The following is a 20,190-nucleotide window of genomic DNA, read 5'->3' as shown; positions in this document are numbered from 1 at the left end:
TCCTGCCAGCATCTCCCACTCCAGACTCGCTTTTAAAGCAAGAGAGAGAGTGTTGGGAGGAGAGCTCATAGCTACTTGGTAGCCTCTGGACAGCACTTTTGTTCTTTCCTGCCTTGGAGAGGTGCTGGGGCCAGTGGGGAGGTAGCCCAGCTGGAGGCAGGGGTGCCCGCTGTCCCCCTCTAGGAGCATGATTGACATGGGCCTTCTAGTCTCCTTCTAGAAGAGGACTGTCTTTCCCTCCATCCCTCCCCCACACACCTACCATCCACCCACCCCTCCATCATCCATCCACCCACCCCACCCTCCCATCCACTACTCATCCACCCACCCACCATCTACCTACCCATCCACCATCCACCCACCCACCATCTACCTACCCATCCACCATCCACCCACCCACCATCTATCTACCCATCCACCCACCCACCCACCATCCATCCATCCATCCATCCACCATCCATCCATCCATCCATCCATCCACCCACCATCTACCTACCCATCCACCATCCACCCACCCACCATCTACCTACCCATCCACCATCCACCCACCCACCATCTATCTACCCATCCACCCATCCACCCACCCACCCACCATCCATCCATCCATCCATCCACCCGTTCACCATCTACCCATCCGTTCATCCACCTACCACCCACCCACCCACTTATTCACCCATCCACCCACCATACCCACCCATCCATCTATCATCCATCCATCCAACCATCCAACCCATGTTAATTACCTCTTCTATGCCAGGATTACTAGTCTGAAAACTTGGGTATGTCAGTGAGCAGAGTATGAAAAATCCAGAACATTTCATCATGCTAAAAAGAAACTTCACACCATCAATATCCCTCCTCATTTTTCTCCTCCCGGTAACCCTTGGCAACCACTAATGTACTTTGTGTCTCCGTAGATTTGGATGTTCTGGACATTTCCTGTAAATGGAGTCATGCACTATATGCCTTTGTGACTGGCTCTCACTCCTGTGCTGTCTTCCAGGTGCTGTCTTTTGGTGGCATCACAGTGGGGGGACCACACACTGCTCATCATTCAGCAGCTGGTGGTCACGTGGAGGGCTGCCCCTCGATGCTGCATCTGTTATGCCCAGATTTCAAGATCCCCAATAGACCACCAGGGAGCCAGCCGAGTCCGATGCAAAAGCAGAGAGTCTTTATTCAAACTAGTTTGGCCCCTGTGGGCCCCGCCCCCCCACTCGCCAACCGACGCAGCGGCAAGCGGTGGCAAGCGGTCGGCCCGAGAGAGCGCCCGTGGGAAGAGGGGTTTAATAGGGGGGTTGGAGTAAGGGGAGGAGAGAGGACTGTGGGCCCTGTGGTCATGTCTATGGCGCGCACGTCCCTTGATTGTCATTGGTTAGTTTAAAGAAATCCTGGGTGTGGCTAGCAGAGGCTTGGGCTTCCGAAAAGAAGCTCCTTGCTGAGCACATGGCTAAGGCTGCTGCCCAAAAATGGAGAAATGGAGGATCCGGGGTAAGATGGAGGGCGTAGCCCTCGCCCTTTCACACCGGCCAGCATCCTTTTTCATCATAACATGAAAAATATTTTTCCTGTTTTGTGGGTTGGCTTTTCACTCTCTTGAAGCACAAAAGTTTTTAGTTTTGATAAAAATCCAGTTTATCTTTGTTATTTCTTATGTGAAAATGGTATTTGATCCAAGACTTAGAAGAGGGAAGGGCGTGACTTCTGGGGTGAGAAAAACAAAACAAAACAGTGCTCAGGCCCGGAGCTGGGAGGGGAGGCTGGCTGCCCCGTGAGGTTGAAGAGCCCTGCGGTCAGCTGCTGGGGTGGGCTGTGAGCGCCACTCGGGCTGAGACTAGAGTGAGGGCTTGCGCGCACAGCTGTACACAGATCCTCTGGCTGCCGGCGGTGTGAGGGTCCTAGGAGCCCGTGGGATCCATGCGAGGCTTACGGCCTGCTGCTCCCCACCTCTCCTTTCATGGGACACCTCCCACCAAGCCTCTCCTCTCCCTCCGCTGACTGTGCCCCCACCTGGGGGCTGCTCTCCTGGCTGCTGGCCGGGTTCTCCCCGCCTGCAACCTCAGAGCCTCCCATTCTCACGCTTGCTTCTTCCTCCCTGCCCTCCTCCCTTCCTCCCTTTTCCCTGGGGTGCAGGCAGGGCTCTGACCATGGGGCTGGACCACCCGCAGCTCATCTCCTGCTTTGTCCTGCCCACTGTTTGTGACCCCTCGTTCCAGACCCAGTGCTGCTGTGGCCCCGCGAGGTGGGACAGCGGTCAGTCAGCACTCCCAGGCGCCCCCCCCCCCCCTTTGGCTGTCATGGCTCGGTGGTTGACCATGGACTTATGAACCAGGAGGTCACAGTTCGATTCCCGGTCAGGGCACATGCTGGGGTTTTGTGCTTGATCCCCAGTAGGGGAGGCGTGCAGGAGGCAGCCAATCAATGCTTCTCTCATCATTGATGTTTCTATCTCTCTCTCCCTCTCTCTTCCTCTCTGAAATCAATAAAAATATATTTTAAAAAAGTCTTCAGTGTGATTAGGAGCGGGGTCTTCAGTTGATGAGGGAAAAGGGAACACATTGCCCGGGTTTTCTCCGCTTAAGTCTAGTTTGGTGGCCACCAGATGGCGCCGTTGCTCTTGTGAGCCACAGCTGATGGCAGGTGCAGCTCTCCTGGCAACTGAAGAGGTGTTGGCGGTGTTGCAAGAACCACCTTTTGCCACTTTAAGGTGATTTGCTGTTAAGCAAAGTGCTTAACAAAGGGCCCTCTTCTCTCAAGTCCGGGCGGCCTCACGGAGAGGGAGACCTCGGAGGATAGGGGCTCTTCCCAGCAGCCATTTGTGGAGTACCTGCACGTACCTGTACGTATGTGCTGTCCACCGGCCCTCGTGGGCTCACAGGCTCCGCCCCTCTCTGCGGCTGCCTTTATGTTCGTGGTGTTGCACACGGGATTGCTGCTCACGTTCCTCTTCGATCGGAGAAAAGGAGCAGGCGTCTCCCTTTTCTTGGTGTGTAACTCTGACCTCCGCCTTCAGAAGGGAAGCTGCGCCATCATGGGAGGGGGCGGAGCCTGGTGCCAAGCCGTGGCCCTGAGGATGTGCCAGGGCCTGTCCTGAGACCAGGTCACTCCCTGCTGTGGGCCGTGGCCTGGACTTGCCCTGTGGCCGCCCGGAGCCTGGGCTGCTCCGTAGACGGGAGCTGGACGGGCAGCTCCGCGGGCGGGCGCAGGGCCTGTCCTCAGGGCGTCACCCGCCATGGCCAGTGCCTCACAACTCCTTTCTCACATCCAGACACCAAGGCTGTTCCCCATGTTGGTAATAGTGCGAGGTATGTATGGATGGAGGGTAGAAATGACAAAATGACTCGGAGTCTGGTAGCACTCCCCACATGGAACAGAGCTTGTGTTTGTGGTGACAGTACTTGCTCAGCCCCAGCATGCGGAGAGCGAGTGCCTGGGACTTTGTGGGTCCTTCCCTGACCCGTCGTCCTCAGGAGCCCATGGGTCTGGAGCGGAACGACCTTGCCCTGGAACAGCCTGGAGCCCAGTGTCTCTGGCTCAGGGCTCAGAGAGGTGGGTGAAGAGGGAGGGGCCGCGAGGAGAGCGTCTGAGTCCTGAGGGACGACAGTGATGCCACAGCCGCAGCCCCGTGTCAGTGGGGGAGCCGGGGGAGCCTCTGTCCGCATCAGGCGGAGCTGCAAGGAGCAGGTTCCAGGAGCTCCAGGAAATGAACCAGGATTGGGACCTCCCGGCCTCTGTCAAGGGCCATTAGGATGAGAGACATGAAAGGCCCTGCAGCTCTCCGTGGGCCCCTCCCTCCCAGGGCCCGCACTGCAGCCTCACCCAGGCTCCTGCTGGGCAGACACCCAGAAGCGGCCTGACTCAGCTGGGCTTTTCTTCTGTTCTCTCTGTCTTGCTGTCCAGCTCAGCTGGGGGCCTTGCTGGGCAGCCGCCTGTGTGATCTGCGTGCAGGAGGCATCTGTGGACGCCAGAGCCCTGCGCTTTACAGTTCATCGTCCTCAGGGACAAGGGCAGGCCCCGTTCTGTAGGGCATCCCCGTAAGGAGGAGGCAGGGGGCAGGCGCAGCAGGTGGGAGCTGGAGAAGCCAGGGGCCGGGCTCTGCGGGAGAGGTGGGTCTTCGTGGATGAAAGCGGAAGGAAGACGTGCTGTGGCCGAGGCTCCAGGGCACTGCTCTAGGACGGCCCGCAGCTTGAGGCGGTGGACTCAATCGGGTGCTCGACAGGCCAGAGCATGGGCGTGTCAGGTCAGGGGTCGGCAGACTTCTGTAAATGGCCAGGTGTGTAGGCCTCCAGTTGTCTGAAATGCCTGTTTTTTATTTCTGTCAGTTAAAAAATGTACAGAAGCGACTCTTCACTCGGGGGGAGTGTGGTTTGGGGCTAGATGAGGGCAGTGGGCACGGTCTGCCCACCCTGGCCTCCCCCGCGCAGCGCCCTCCGTGCCGTGCCTCGGTGTGTGAGCCCGAGCTCAGGGTCACGAGGACCCTGTGTGTTTTAAGGAGATGCTGGTGAGATCGCAGCTCTAGATGGAGAATTAACTGCAGAATGGATGTTAGACCCAGAGGAGCGGCTGGAGGTGGGAAATGAGTTAAGAGTCTGTCCCTGATGCTGGGACTTTAGGGACGAAACAACTAAATAAGAAGGTGGCGGCGGAGTGGAGAAGAGGCACGGGTGTGGGGCGGTGAGGGGAAGCCTGACGGGCGTGCGTGGGCCCTGCCGCCGCGGTGACAGCAGCTGGGAAGAGCAGGTGTCTTTAGCACCAGGATAGATGGCAAACCAGTGTGCGCTGTAACCGCACGTACAGCCCTGTCGGCATGCGAGGTGCTTATCGAGGTGGTGGGATCGTGGGTGATTTTCATTTTTTCTTACTTATATTGACACCCCTTTCCCCATGGCCTTGGCTGGAGCCCCAGTGTGTGGACCAGCATTAAGTAGGAGCAGCAAGTGGGACCTCCTTGCCTGGGCCCAGCCTTACAGGAAGAGCATTGAGCATTTTTCAGAGATGTGCTTTATCAGGATGAGAGTTTTTTTAATCACGAGAGAATTTATCAGACGCTTTTTCTGCATCTATTGAAATGGTCATTGTGATTTTGTCCCATATTCTGTTAATATTGGTTACGTTCGTTTTCAGACGTTAAACCAGCCTTGGGTTCTGTAGTTTTGTTGTATGTCTTTGACTTGCTCTGTTTCCTGTGTGAACTGTGCTCACAGAACGAGTGGGGAAGTGCTTTTTCTTTGTGCCAACCCGTAATTACTCCGGGGGTGGAGTATGCCTGCTGGCCATTTGGGAATGCCTGTTCAATTCCTTTGTCCATCTTTTTGTGGTTGTCTTTTTTTTAAAATTGATTTGTACTTGTTTGTCTCTTCCTTCTAGAGTTGAATAACATTAAACCTATTTATTACACCGGCCACATGGTGGAGCCCGTGTGTGACGGGGGAGCTCACTGTGGACGGGAGTGCCCACTGTGGGTCTCTGTAGCCTCTGGTCGGACACGGGTTCAGATGGGCACTAACAGCCTGGGTGGCATCCTGTTCGCGCAGTCTGTCAGTTACATGAGTATGTTTGCACAGAACCATGTTTGGATGGCTACACACAAACGAGAGGCCCGGTGCACGAAAATTCCAGGGGTCCCTCAGCCCAGCCTGCGCCCTCTCTCTCACCAGGAGCCCTGGGGGGGGGGGGGGACGGTGTCTGACTGATGGCTTAGGCCTGCTCCCTGCCGGCCCTGCCCCCCACCAACTGGTCATTCCGCCGTTTGGTCGATTTGCATATTAGGCTTTTATTATATAGGATGTTACAGTGGTTGGCTTATGAGTAATTTTTATCTTTTAGTTTTTCCCAATTCCCCTTACTTAAACTTAAAAACTATAGAGTAATAAATGAATTTTTCTTTTGAAAACCAAATCCTGGTTGGGCAGGATCTACCCTGCCTTCTCTCACCCTTTCCAGCTCTGCCCACAGCTTCTATGGGGGTGAGTCTGGGGGACGGCCTTCCAGAAATACATAGGATCGTTCTGTATACGAGTCATTGTTTTTCTGTCCATAGAATTGTTTTTCTTTTGAAATACGGTCAAACTTAATAGAAAAGTTGCAAGTGTCATGAAAGGTTTTTATGATCCATTTGAGATTAGGTTGCCTCCTAGATGCCCTGTGCCTCCTAAGTAACGTCAGTGTGTTTCCTGCAAAGACACTCTTACCGAACACAGCATAGCCACCACCACCAGGAAAGTAATAGGTATTTTCACAAGTATATTTATCTGCCGCGCTGTTAGCAGTATTATGCCGTGTGCCCTTTTTACGGTGCAAATGCCATTTTCTATTGTATTGTTCCATAGGCATCACTTCTCTCTTTTGAAGTAGCCCTTCCTAACTGCATTGGTTTCCTTAAGGAAGTACCTGACTGCATCTGAATATCTGAATGGCTGGGTGGGCCCCCTCAACCCCCCCTTCCTTTATTGTGATAAAATGTACTTACATGTACATTTTCATCATTTTAACCATTTTTAAGTACTGTCTGGTGGCGTTAAGCATTTCACAGCGTTGCACAACCATCATCACTGTCTGTTTCTAAAACATTTCAGCCCCCAGAAACTCTGTACCCGTAGAGCAGTAACTTCCCTCCCCTGCCGTCTGTGAATTTACCTACCTGTTCATCTGTCCATCCCATATAAGTAGAGCTTCACAGGTTCTGTCATTTCATGTTGCTTATCTCACTTAGCATGATGTTTTCAAGGTCCGTCCACGTTGTAGCCTTTGCCAGAATGTCATGCCTTTTCTGGCCGAATCCGATTCCCCCGTCTGTATGTACCACATTTCCCCTCTCTTCCTCTGCTGACGGACACGAGGACTTTCATCTTCTGACTCCTTTGCATGATGCTGCTGTGAGCATTTGTGTGTAAGGATCTGTCCACGTGCCTGCCCAGGGATGGAATTGCTGGGTCATTTGGTAACTTTTTAAAAACTTTTTGAGAAACTACCAGACTGTCCCACAACAGCCGGATCCTTTTGCGTTCCCACCAGCCGTGCACGAGGGTTTCCGTTTCACAGCCGCCCCACACTGGGGTGACCCCACACTGGGATGGTCCCACACTGAGATGGCCCAGCGTTTGATGGCAGCCAGTGGGTGAGGCGCCGCTCCTGTGGTGCTTGTGATGGGCCGGCGCTGCCCAGCAGCCGTCCTCTCCACTCGGACTGCCTCTCTGCCTCCTGGGCTCTGGTGGGTTTGTTCCTTCCTGCTGAATATGGGAGCTTTAACATCCTTCTATTCCCATGACACATGCATGGAGCACGTTCACTAAAAGTTCACAGGAAATTGCCGATTCTATTGAAATGCAAAACAGGCAGAGCCAAATGAGAAGGCTGGCAGAACTTGAAGAATTTGGAACTGGCATAAAGTGAGAACTGTGGAAAACACCAGGCCGAGTTGATGCTCAGGTGCCAGAGCATCACAGGGGAGTGCCTTCTGTTGACATCATCATGAAGTATTTCTGTGCCTCGACATTCTAATGGCTGCTTGTCATTAAATGATCTTTCCCAGTCAACTTTTTTACTGTGGGGAGGAGTTTTTACAAGAGGAGAAAAAGCCGGCAGCGTGAGAGCCAGGCAGGTCTCCGGAGAAGGCAGGTGTCACCAAACTCGATTTGTCGTCAGCCAAATTGAAGCAGTCGTCCTGTCCAAATCCAGAGGAGACTGGTGTGGGAACCAGAAAGTGGGCTTATTTGTGGTGGGAGGAGATGTGTGTGACTGTCTCCACTTCAAGGACAGCCAGACTCCAAGTCCACAGTGAGCCCAGCCTGTTCACACAGCCCTCAGGACAGACGCCTGCTCTAGCTGACACCAACCCTGGCCCAGGCCGGGCTAGTTTCTGTGCTCTGCAGATGAGGCGACCAATAGCACAGCTTCTTGCCGAGGGGGCGGGGCCATGCTTTCCCGGTTCCGAGGCACCTGGCACATCCCAGGTTCTGGTCAGGGGACGGGGTGCTGGCAGGGTAGGTCCTCAGCTGCCCACCTGGGCACGGGCAGGAAGAGCACTGTGGCAGTTGTCTGTGGCGTGGCCATCTGCAGCCATAGCACTGGTTGGCTATGCCCCCGGGGCCAGCAAGTCCCAGGGCAGAGGGGATGGCTTTCCTGGCCTGTGAGCCGAGCACTGGGCCGGGGCACCTGCAGGCTCACACATGCGCACCTCTGGTGGTTGAGGCTGGTTCTGTGGCCACTGACTGGACGTCCCCCGCAGCCTCTCCTGTGGTCTGGGCTCCTCAGCGCTGATGTCAGTGCCCAGACTCCAAGGGGCGGACACTGGCCACAGTTCTGGGCCAGGAAGGTGCAGTGGCCCGTCCAGGGATACCCCTCTCTGGAGCGGCGTCAGCGTGGCCGTTGGCGGCCGTGGCGATGGGCTCTGTGCTGGTCCGGCCATCAGTCTTTGGAAAACGGGGCCGAGAGACCTGTCCAGGGAGGGCATTAGGTAGACGCTGGTTTTCTCCTTTGCAGACAGGCCAGGGGAGGGTTAAGTAGCAGATGAACAGAGAGTTTGTTCCCTTGAATGTAAATTATGGAGCAACTGTATGTTAATTGTGTTTTCCAAATTTAGGAACTAACTCCTTTTTCTGCCAAGGGAAGAAACAAAAGGACAAAAGAGGAAAAAGGAAATCTACCAGCTGTTGAAAGGGTTCATTCTCTCCCAACCAACCCCTTGACAATGAGCTCGTGAACTGCTGTGTTGGGAATAGCTTACCATTAGGCAGTGGGCGCAGAGCGCTCTCCATCGCAGGAGTGTCCTGGCCGGGAGATGCGTCCGCGAGTGAGCCCCCACTTGGCATAGGCAGCGCTTCTCCAGGGACGATGCCAGCTCTGGCCCAGGTCTCGGGTGGCGGCGTCTAAAGCAGAGAGGAGCAAGGGGCAGTGCAGAACTGGGCGTCTGCTGTGGCTAGAACCACACGTCTCGCTGCCTCCTGTGCTGCTGCTGGACGTGGCCGCCCAGTGAGGAGTCAGTTACACACGTGTCACGCCCGTGGGTCATGCCTTGGGTTCTGGAGCTCTCAGTGGGAAACCTGGGTCTGCATCATCTGGCCCCCAGAGGCGCATGGCACTGCCTTCCTGTTCGTGGCCTTGCAGTGGCCACTGCGGTGGCTGGAGGGCCTGGACAGAGCCTTCCGGGTCATGCTCATGTCTCACCAGAGGCTGACCTTCCCGGGACAAGAGTTTGTGTCTCACGGCCATCCCAGGAGGCCGCCGCATGGACCAGCCCTGGGTGATTCAGGGCGACCTCATTTACCGGCTCTGTAACGTAGGTTGTTGGACATTAGAAACACGGGTGGGTCCCTGTCACAGCAAAATACACTCTGAAATCCTGGTGCGAGCACACTGCTTGTTACAGTGGCTCCACAGCCCAGGGCCCTGCGCCCTCACCTGTCCTGACCCTCCTCCCGCAGGGCCCGCGCTGTCCAGCCACCACAGTGACTGGGACGTGGTTTGGGTTCAGGACTCTATTCAGAGAAGTCATGGTGGCGAATGGCTGGTCTGCCTCGCAGGTTCCGGTCTGACAGTTGTTTCCCTTTAGCAGGCAGTTCCGGCCAAGGGGGAGACCAGGCAGGACTGCTGTGTGAAGACCGAGCTGCTGGGAGAGGAAGGTAAGGGGGGTCCGCCCCGTGTAGCTTCTCCTATCGCCCCTCCCAGGCACGTAGGCACACGCAAGGTCTAGGGAAAGAAAGCCTCATGGAGGAGTGAAAAGCAGCCCTTCAAGTCCCCCCAGAACAGCCAGGCTGAGTGGTCATGGACCCGTTGCTGGCAACTTCACTCAATCCCTCAGCGAAGCCGCTCAGGCTGCACCTGAACAGTGCTGGGTGCGGGGGAGGGGGGCGGTGCGCCCACCAGAGGCCACACGCTGACGCTGCCTGCGTCTCGGACGAGATAAAATGAGGCTGGGGAAGCACGCCCTCCCTGGCTCCCCTCAGGCCTTTTCTAAATCCAGTGGTGAGTGAGGCCAGGGAGCCGCCAGACATGTCCACAGCAGCCAACCACGTTGCATGCCTCCAGCCTTGTAGGGCTTCGTCCTCCGCCCCCTGCAGCCGTGGCCTTACCTTCTTTGGCAGCACCACCCTGGTGATTCTCACCTGTATTTCCCTGATGATCTTGAGCATCTTTTCATGTGCTTATTAGCCGCTTGTGTATCTCCTTTGGAGAAATGCCTGTTCAAGCCATTTGCCTGTTATGGAAATGGGTCACTGATTTCTGTAGCATCTGACTCCCCCCTCTGTTGCAGAGCTCTCTATGGCTGCCGATGAGGGCTCCCCTGAGAAGCCGGGAGAAGATGCCTACGTGGCTGCAGACGGGGCCACCAACGGGTCCTGTGAAAGGAGTGATACCGGCAGGCATGTCACCCCAGCTGAGCACACTCAGGACAATGCAAACGCCAGCCCCCAGGAAGGTCCCAATAAACTGACCCGGATCGCGGAGAACGGGGTTTCAGAAAGAGACGCGGACGTGGGGAAGCAGAACCACGACCCGGCTGACGACCTCACGCAGACGGCCGTCATCGGGAGCAACGGGTACTTCCTGAGTAAACCAGCCCTGCAGGAGCCGGCCCTGCGGGTCCCCAGCACCTTGGCACCCTCCCTTCCCGGCCATGCTGCGAAGACTCTCCCAGGAGCGGCTGGCAAAGGGCGGACTCCCAGTGTGCTCTCTCAGACGCCAGCCGCCGCGCCAGCCAGGCCCGGGGAAGGGAGCAAAGACTCAGAGGACAAGAAGCCCGCGGCCCTGGGCGCAGATGTCAAGGTTCATAGGGCTCGGAAGACCATGCCGAAGTCCGTCCTGGGCCTGGTAATGCGCCCGTCGGGGTGGGGCAGGGGCAGCGTCCTTTGTCTTCTCTTTTGTTTATGCCCTGGCAGGTGGGTGTCAGTGCAGGAAGGAGACGGGCAGCAATGGGTGGCTGCCTGTGGGTGGGAGGTTAGGAGATGCTGCGCACAGTCGGAGGGGCAGCGGGCCCTCAGCCGGCTCTCTGGGCTGTGCTCTGGGTGGTGCCTGTGGCCCGTGAGTAAACGCATCTCGGACTCCACTCCTGCTTGGGCTGGGGACTTCCTTCCATCCCTGAGCCCACGCCGTCTCCCCGGGAAGTGGGTAGACAGGAAGTGGGCGAGCCAGGGCCGCAGTGTCTCAGACGGAGGGACGGGGGACCGCACTGAAGACACGTCCAGGTCTCTGCCCTTGCACCCAGCCAGCAGCTGAGGGCTTGGTGCCGAGAACAGGCGGCTCGTTTCCGATTCACGCCGAGTCAGTTGCCTTTGCTGCTGTTCCCATGTCTGCGAGCCCGCACGCCACCTGCACTCTGCGGGCCCGCAGGGCTGCGCGTCTCCCCTCCTGTGGATTCAGGCTGTGGTCAGGTCCCCTGGGGTTTCTCGCACAGGCATCGCTGGTGAGCACGCGGCTGCCCGTCTGTCCGTCGCCCGCAGGGCCCTGTGCTTCCCTCTGGGCCGCCTCCCGGTGGGCCCCGAGGGCCTGGCTGCGCGTCTCCTCAGCGCCAGGAACATGCTCTGTGCTGCTCTGTCCGTGGACGTGGGTCTTCTGCCTTCTCGCATGGCACCTCACCGGGTTCCAGTTTTGACATTTTTGCTGGTCATTTCATATATTGATATTTTTAATTTTCACTGCTACTTTTTTCATAGTGCTCTTAGCTATATTTTGTATTACTCTTTTTATTTATTTTTTTGTTAATGCTCACTTGAGGATATTTTTTCCATTGATTTTTAGAGTGGAAGGGAAAAAAAGAGAGAGAAACATCTATCAGTTGCCTCCCCTACGCACCTCGACTGAGGATTGAACCCGCAACCTTTTGGTGTGCGAGGCGATGCTCCAACCCACTGAGCCGCCCAGCCGAGGCTTGCACACATTCTTGTCTGGACCTATGTTTTCGTTTCTCTGTGTTAATCCAGGAGCACAATTGCAGGATCATGTGGTAATTGGAGATTTAGTTTTATAAGCAATTGCCAAGCCACCTTCCAGACAAGCCATGGCATGTTACACCCCCAGCATGGGCTCCTCGCCAGCGCTGGGGTTGCCGCCATTTTAATTTTGGCTGTGAGACTTCGTTGTGGTTTAATTCTGCACACGCTGGTGGCCATTGAGTGTCCTTCACGCCCGTTCCTGGGTTTACCGCGTGTCTTGTGAGCGCGGAGGCTGCAGACAGGAGCCGGTGCTGGGTCTGCGTCTGCCGACTCCCTGGCCCGTGCGTGTCTTCATGCCCTCAGAGTGTCTCGCGGGAAGTTCTTCCTGTTGACGAGGTCCAGCCAGCAAAGCGGGAAGCTCCTCCTCACATGGCTGACGCGTTCGGTGTCACGTCCAAGAGCTCACAAGCCCGAGGTCCCAGGTTTCTCTGGTTCTTAGGAGTTTTTTACTTTCATGTGAACTTTAAATATAGGATTCATTTCGAGTTAATTGTTGTATTAGTTGTGAGGTTTAGATGAAGTTCATTGTTTGTGCCTACTTTTTTTTTTTTGGTCCACCATTATCAATTTCACAATGCTTGTGAGAAATGTTACATCACTTATTTGATCTCCTCGAAAGTAGACTTTTATTCCATTCCCTCTTCCAGGTGTTTATTCTACCACATTTTTATTCTTGAGGATCTTTTGTCATCTCATCAGGCTCCTCTAGGGCAGTGGTCCTCAACCTTCCTAATGCCACGACCCTTCATACAGTTCCTCATGTTGTGGTGACCCCCAATTTCACTATTACAAATTGAACATCATTAAAGCACAGTGATTAATCACAAAAACAATATGTAATTATATATGTGTTTTCCGATGGTCTTAGGCGACCCCTGTGAAAGGGTCATTCGACCCCCAAAGAGGTCGCGACCCACAGGTTGAGAAACGCTGCTCTGGGGAAAGAAAGCAATTTGAAAGTTAATATCGAGTTTCTCTGACCATGTGCTTATTAAGTGTTAGCTTTGTTTTGAATCGAGTTATTATGATTATTAGTATGCAGTTGGCTGCAACACATCATTTTGTTGGAAATTCCTGAACATTCTCCGGCTGGTCAGTTGTAGGAAAAGAGTATGGAAGGGTTTGAGGCTTGGAAACTGTTTTCCTGAAGGCCACGCCCGCCGCCGCTCCACAGCCTGGAAACTGTGCTCCTTGGGGTCCCTGTGGGGGGAGGAGGAAATGCCCGGCCAGGATGGCGAGGACCGAAGGGCCTTTGGATGTGGTGCCTCTTGCTTTACAATTGGCCTCTGCTGCCCTCAGGATGGCCTGCTCCCCAAACCCAGTTCTGACTTGTTTGGTTTTCTTTGGAATCTGAGCTTTATTGAAAATTGTGAGTTTTTTTAAAAAAATTATTGATTTTTAGAGAGAGAGAGAGAAACATCAATTTGTTGTTCTACTTATTTATGTACTTGTTGATTATATATTAGTATAATGTGTGTATGTATTTTATTTATTTATTTATTTATTTATTTATTTATTTATTTATTGTTAGAGAGAGTGGGAAAGGACGATAGAAACATTGATGAGAGAGAAACATTGATTGGCTGCCACCTGCATGCCCCCTATGGGGAATCGAGCCTGCAAGCTAGGCATGTGCCCTGATCGGGTATTGAACCAGTGACCTCTTGGTGCATGGAATGACGCTCAACCAGCTGAGCCATACCAGACGGGCATTGGTTGATTCTTCTTGATTTAATATGTATGTATATATTAGAGGCCCAGGGCACAAATTTGTGCACCAGTGGGGTCCCTCGCCTGGCCTGCGGGATCGGGCTGAAACCGGCTTTCCAACATCCCCTGAGGGGTCCTGGATTGCAAGAGGGCACAGGCCAGGCCGAGGGACCCCACTGGCGCACGATCGGGGCCAGGGAGGGACTGCGGGAGGGCTCCAGGGCATGTCTGGCCCATCTCGCTTAGTCCTGATCGGCCGGACCTCAGCAGCAAGCTAATGTACCGGTCAGAGTGTCTGCTCCCTGGTGGTCAGTGCACATCATAGCGAGTGGTTGAGCGGCCTTAGCATGTCATTAGCATATTTTGCTTTGATTGGTTGAACGGACTACTGGACACTTAGCATATTATGCTTTTATTATATAGGACTAGAGGCCTGTTGCATGAAGAGATTCGTGCAATAGGCCTTCCCTTCCCCTGGCTGCCGGCACCGGTTTTCCTCTGGCACCCGGGACCCAGGCCTTGGCTCCAGGTGGAGCCTTCAGTCTTCCCTCCTCCGCTTTGCCCCGTGTATGCAAATAAACCACCATCTTTGTTGGGTTAATTTGCATATGCTCCTGATTGGCTGGTGAGTGTAGCGGAGGGACAGTCAATTTACATGTTTGTCTATTATTAGGTAAGATATTTTATTGATTTTAGAGAGGAAGGGAGAGAGAGAAAGAGAGAGAAAGAGAAACATCAGTGATGAGAGAGAATCATCGATTGGCTGCCTCCTACGTGCCCGCAACCTGGGCATGGAACTGTGACCTCCTGGTTTATAGGTCAACACTCAACCACTGAGCCATACCAGCCAGGCATTGGTTGATTCTTATATGTGCACTGGCCAGAGTTCAAACCCACCACTTTGGTATATGGCAGTGATGGCGAACCTATGACACACGTGTCAGAGGTGACACGTGAACTCATTTTTTTGGTTGATTTTTCTTTGTTAAATGGCATTTAAGTATATAAAATAAATATAAAAAAATATAAATCTTTGTCTTTTTTTTTTAAAATATATATTTTATTGAATTTTTTACAGAGCGGAAGGGAAAGGATAGAGAGTTAGAAACATCGATGAGAGAGAAACACCGATCAGCTGCCTCCTGCACACCCCCTACTGGGGATGTGCCCGCAACCAAGGTACTTGCCCTTGACCGGGATCAAACCCAGGACCCTTCAGTCCACAGGCCGACGCTCTCTCCGCTGAGCCAAACCGGTCAGGGCTATAAATCTTTGTCTTACTATGGTTGCAAATATTAAAAAATTTCTATATGTGACACGGCACCAGAGTTAAGTTAGGGTTTTCAAAATGCTGACACACCGGGCTCAAAAGGTTCGCCATCACTCGTATATGGGGATGACAGTCTCACCAACTGAGCTACCTGGCCGGGGCTTGGAAATTGTGTTTTAAGACAAGTCATTTCAATGATAAAATGAATGTTGCAAAAAATGTATCTTTGTAAGAGTGTAAAATGCAGGCGTTTGCAGGCCGTACTTCTGCTGTCCCCTGGCAGTGCAGTTGGTTTGCCCTCCCCTCCTCCCCCCTCCCTCCACCCCCCCAATGTTGGTCCCATCAAAAAGCAATAAATAGCATGGCAGGTATCTCCACTGCTTGGGCAAAGAAAGTGGAAGTTTCTAGAAGGGAGCCTTTAGTCCTGCATTGAGGTCCTTGTTAATGGGTATGAGGTGCTATCTATCTCATTGTGAGTCTTTAAAATATATATATTTTTATTGATTTCAGAGAGGAAGGGAGGTGGAGAGAGAGAAACATCAACGATAAGAGAGAATCATTGATCGGCTGCCTCCTGCACGCCCCCTACTGGGGATCAAGCCTGCAAACCTGGGCCTGTGCCCTGACTGGGAATGGAACTGCGACCCCCTACTTCATAGGTCTGTGCTCAACCCTTGGGCCCCCGGCCGGGCTCCTTGTGGATTTGACTTGCGTTTTCCTGGTGACGGGTGAGGCCGAGCATCTCCTTCACGTGCTGGGTGGCCTTTGGAGAAATGACTGTTAACATGATTTACTGATTTTTTAATCTGATTGTTTTGCTGTTGAATCGTAGAATTTTCATATATTCTGGTTAATTTCTTATCAGATATATGATTTGCAAATATTTTCTCCCATTCCTTGGGTTGCCTTTTCATTCTGTCGATTGTGTCCTTTGATGCACAGAACATTTTAATTTTGAAAAGTCTAATTTGCCCATTTATTCTTTTGTTGCCTATACATTTGGTGTCATGTCCAAGAAATCACCACCAAATCCAGTGTCATGAAGCTTCCCCACTGTTTTCTTCTAAGAGTTTTTGTAGTTTTAGGTCTTGGATCGTTTTGAGTTAATTTTTGTACCTAGTGTGATGTAAAGGGCCATCTCCGTTCTTGTGCGTGCAGATGTCCAGTTCCCAGCATTGCGTGTTGAGGATGCTTACCTTGACTCTTCGTTGCACCTCCCGTGTGCGTGGTGGACCTGGTTAGGCTGAATGGGGTTTAAGATCCATCCCCCTCAAGGCTGTGGGTGGCTGTGGCATGACCGCAGGGCCGGAGGCTGGACGTCGGATCCAGGCTGCTGGGGCCTCGCAGGCTGAGCACAAGGACAGGGTGAGGAGCTCTATACACTCAGCAGAGACAGATGCCGTGTGATTTTTCTGTTGTGCCATTTGGGGGTGCCACTCAGGGCGATCGGAGATCTTTTGATGCGCCCATTGAAGGTACTTTTAGTCATAATTTATTAATAAATTGGGCTGGCGAACTTCTGCACAGGGCCAGGTAGAAGTACGTAGGGTTTTGCCACACGGGGTCACTGCTGCTGCTTCTCCTTCCCTTTAAAAATGTAGACACCGTTCTTAGCTCACAGTGCTGACCCGTCTAGTCCCCGGAGCTGGGCGCCACTTCCTCCTGCCTCTCACGGTAACTCCTCTCGGTGGCGGGGCGTTGACCGAAAGGAGCTGTGCCGGGGGCCGCGGTCTCCGCGCGGCTGCTGGTGTGTCATTACAGTCACTGACTGTCTTTGTCCTGAAGCCCGCAGCCAGCAAGGACCCCCGAGAAGCTCGAGGTCATGAGGAGCCCGCAGAGGAGATCAGCAAGGACGTTTCTGATTTTGGACGACAGCAGCTTTTGCCCCCCTTCCCACCCCTTCATCAGTCGCTACCTCAGAACCAGTGCTACGTGGCCCCCACGAAGTCACAGACAGGTGAGGGCCCAGCCTGGGCGTCTCTGGACACGTGTCTCCCACCTGCACCTGCCGAACCAGAGCCATGTGTGACTCTGAGTGTGAGTGTGCGTAGGGGGTGGGCCGCTGGTGTCGGCGGGTCCTGGGCTCCCCTGGAAACCTGCAGCCTCCCCCCTTGCCTTGTCAGTCTCCCGTGAAGATGGCCTCCGTGACGGACTCTCACTGCCCTGGTCATCCTCTTGGGTGGAAGACGCTAGCGGGGGAACTCCCCGTGATATTGGGGGCCTGTGGGTGGAGGGTGCGGGGAGCGGTGCTCTGGCTCCAGCTGTTGTCCACCCCTTTCCTGTGGGCGTCCTTGCTCTCCTAAGCCTGCTTCTGTTCGTGCCGTTGGGGCAGTGGCTGAACATGTGGTTTTGGTTGGGCCTTTTGGGGCAGGTGGCTGCACGGTGGCCCCACCGAGGAGGCTGGTGGATGTGCCTTGGGGTGGCGGGGGCTCGCTCTTGAGCTACTGGGACACAGTTCCTGCAGACAGGACGCCCCCCTTCAGTGTAGAAAGGCCCTTTGCATGAGGCCCGCGCATGTGGGGCGCAGACATGCAGGTGAGCCCGGTCAGCCTGGTTGCGGGGGTGCGGCTGCTGCCCCCCGTTTCCCATAGGCTGCCTGGGCGTGTCCACGGTCAGAGCGGTATGCCTTCTGGGCTTTAAAGTACTTCCGGCCGGTGCAGGGCCTTGGCCGGCATCTCCGTGCCCTTTTCAGCACGGCACAGCTGTGTGCTCCCCCACGCGACTCCTGACCCAGGAGCCGGGGTGCAGACATTGGCCCCTTTGGCCTCTAGGTACTTCAGTGTTGCTTCCTACAGTGACAGTATAGTGTCCCTGAAAACGGCACTGTCACCACGGGCGGTAGCCGTGCCGCGACTCCGTGGCCAGCTTTTGCCAGGTGCCCTGTGAATGCCCTTTCAGCAAAGGAAGCAGTGTCTCTCAGTGGGTTTCAGAAACTTCTAAACCCTGGAACTTTAAAAAAAAGTGTTTGGTTCCAGCTGTTGTCCACCACTTTCCTGTGGGCGCTGTCACCCAGCGCCCTCCTGCCCTTCGGGTGGTGGATGGAGCGAGGAGGGTGGCGGGAAGGGCACTGTGCAGGGGCGGGGCTTTCAGGGTCCCATTTGCATCTGTACAGCTCAGTGTTTTATTGTGAATTAAACGGACGGCCCGTGAGCGCCCCTGTCCTCTGCCGCCCCTGTGTCTGTGCTGAATGTTGGTCAGGTCTGTGAGCTGTCCCCTACCTGGAAAACACATTTGAATGGCACCTCTTTTTCTTTCTTTTCTCCTTTTGACTTTTTTTTTTTAGCTTCCTTGCCTTTTGTTTTAGCAGCTGCAGTGTCTCGAAAGAAAAAACGAAGAATGGGAACCTATAGTCTGGTTCCCAGGAAAAAGACCAAAGTATTAAAACAGAGGACGGTGATTGAGATGTTTAAGAGCATAACTCACTCCACTGCCGGCTCCAAGGTGAGGGCGCGGCGGTGCCGTGTGTCTGTCCAGGATGGTCTGCGGCCGACAGACCAAGGGTGAGGGGGGAGGCCTTGGTCCCTTCTGAAGGAGCCGAGGCTCTCAGGCGCCTCTGCTCTAGGCCACGCCTCCCGTCCAGGTGGTCGTGGCGCCCTGCGCTGGGGGCCAGCAGGCTGTCCTGCTCCTGGCTCTGCGTGACGGCTGTCCCCCTGCCCGTTCCAGAGCGAGAAGGACCTGGGCGACAGCACCCTCCACGTGAACGGGGAGAGCATGGAGATGGACTCGGAGGAGGAGGACTCCGAGGAGCTGGACGAGGAGGAGGACCAGGGCTCCGAGCAGGCTGCCGCCTTTCCCACGGACGACAGCAGGACTTCCAAAGAGAGTGTGTCGGGGAGTGACCGCACCCAGAAGGTAGGCCTTTCCCTCCTCGGTCAGGAGGCTCCGGAGTGGACCATCGTGGGCCTGGGAGTCAGCAGTGGGCCTTCTAGGCCGCCCTCAAGTCCCTGTCTGCGTCTGACTTGAGTTTTTGTTTACTTTTCTTGCATTTTAGATTAGTTTCTTTTAACAGAGAAGCGTGTGTTTCCCTGTGCCTGTTTATTGAAGGGCATGGATGGAGCGCCTTAGGCTCTGGGTGGACAGGACTCACTTGTGGCCGACTGCTTGTGGTGCTTGCTGCTGGCCGGTGCGACCCCTCCCCAGGGGCAGCCCTCCCCCTGCTGAGGAACCGACGGGAGTCCCTGTCCTCCTGGTCGGAGCAAGCAGCATCCAGGGCTGCCAAGGTGCATGCGATCGGTACCACCTGGTGTGTCCCAGCTGCCAGGCGTGTCCTTGTTATGTGGCCACCCGAGGGAGGACCAGCTCTAGGAGGTGGCCGGGTGGCAGTGCGGTCACAGCCGCAGCCTCGGGGCCCTGTCAGCCAGGAGCTGCCTGCAGGTGGTCCTGGGCTCCTCTCTGGCCAGGGTCTCCAGGGCCCTGGGTGGGTGTGGTTTCTGAGCAGATGGGGGTGTTTGGGTGAGCATTTGTGCACTCAGTTCTGAGGGGTTGACGAGGGGCATTGGGAGCTGGGGACGTAGATAGTTGTGCTCTTACTGTGCCACGGAGCAGACTCGGTTGAGGAAACTCTCGTTCACCTTTAAGCTGGACTGTTAAGCCAACGCGGTCACTGCTCCGAGCCCCACTGAGCATTCTCTCCCAACGTCTGTGGTTGTGCATCTGTGACAACGTGGCACCAGGAGCGTCGTGTGGATGTGGGGGTGGGCGTCAGCTCCGGGTGGGCTCGTCCTCCAGCCCTGCCAGGGGCTCGCGGCCCAGGTCCTCATCTCCTGCTGGTACACGGACTTGCACTGCTGGTTGTGCGTCAGTTGACGTGAGCTATCTTCTAATACTGCATGGATTTCATCTTTTGTTTATGAATATTTGACATACAGAATTTATTTGGTGATAAAATGTAAAGTTAATGCACTCAAAATGGCTGAATTTTATGGAACCCATTCCCTCGAAATGGCTGTCCACATATGTCAACAGCATTATTGACTGATTTCCCCTGGCTGGTTTAAAAAGCGCCATTGTCATATACAGCGTGGCATACAAATTTGAGTCTATATCCAGATTCTTTATTTTGATCCAGATTCTCATCTTTATGAGAGAGTCTGGACACTGAATCCTAGATGTAGTTATAAAGGGGAAACTAAAGGAGTGTCAAGCTTAGAAAAGAATCAGGAAACGAAGTGGGAAGAAAGAAGACACTATGGCCCCTGGAAACAAAACAAGACGCAGGGACGGCCTACGTTAGCAGGACAGTGAGCAAAGGTAGATTGAACAGGGCCACCCAGTGAGAGA

At 54.3% G+C, this 20,190-nt stretch overlaps 1 protein-coding gene across 9 annotated transcripts in view; it reads left to right on the top strand.

Moving 5' to 3' along the window:
- Window positions 1-20,190, top strand: part of EHMT1 (euchromatic histone lysine methyltransferase 1) — a 73,769-nt gene that overhangs the window by 17,393 nt on the left and 36,186 nt on the right. For 6 of the 9 annotated variants that reach the window (XM_059658533.1, XM_059658539.1, XR_009447768.1 and 3 more), the window contains 5 exons: window positions 9,551-9,620; window positions 10,253-10,809; window positions 16,696-16,867; window positions 18,194-18,351; window positions 18,574-18,762. In XM_059658533.1, coding sequence (XP_059514516.1) covers window positions 9,551-9,620; window positions 10,253-10,809; window positions 16,696-16,867; window positions 18,194-18,351; window positions 18,574-18,762 — 1,146 coding nt within the window. Of the gene's footprint in view, window positions 1-9,550; window positions 9,621-10,252; window positions 10,810-16,695; window positions 16,868-18,193; window positions 18,352-18,573; window positions 18,763-20,190 lie in introns of those variants that run through there. The other 3 variants (XM_059658538.1, XM_059658532.1, XM_059658534.1) reach the window with 2 other exon arrangements.

This window comes from Myotis daubentonii, chromosome 11 (genome assembly GCF_963259705.1).
Source record: "Myotis daubentonii chromosome 11, mMyoDau2.1, whole genome shotgun sequence".
In the NCBI taxonomy this organism is placed as follows: domain Eukaryota; kingdom Metazoa; phylum Chordata; class Mammalia; order Chiroptera; family Vespertilionidae; genus Myotis; species Myotis daubentonii.
The sequence above is the reverse complement of the archived record's forward strand: the minus strand, read 5'-3'. Positions and strand labels throughout refer to the sequence as shown.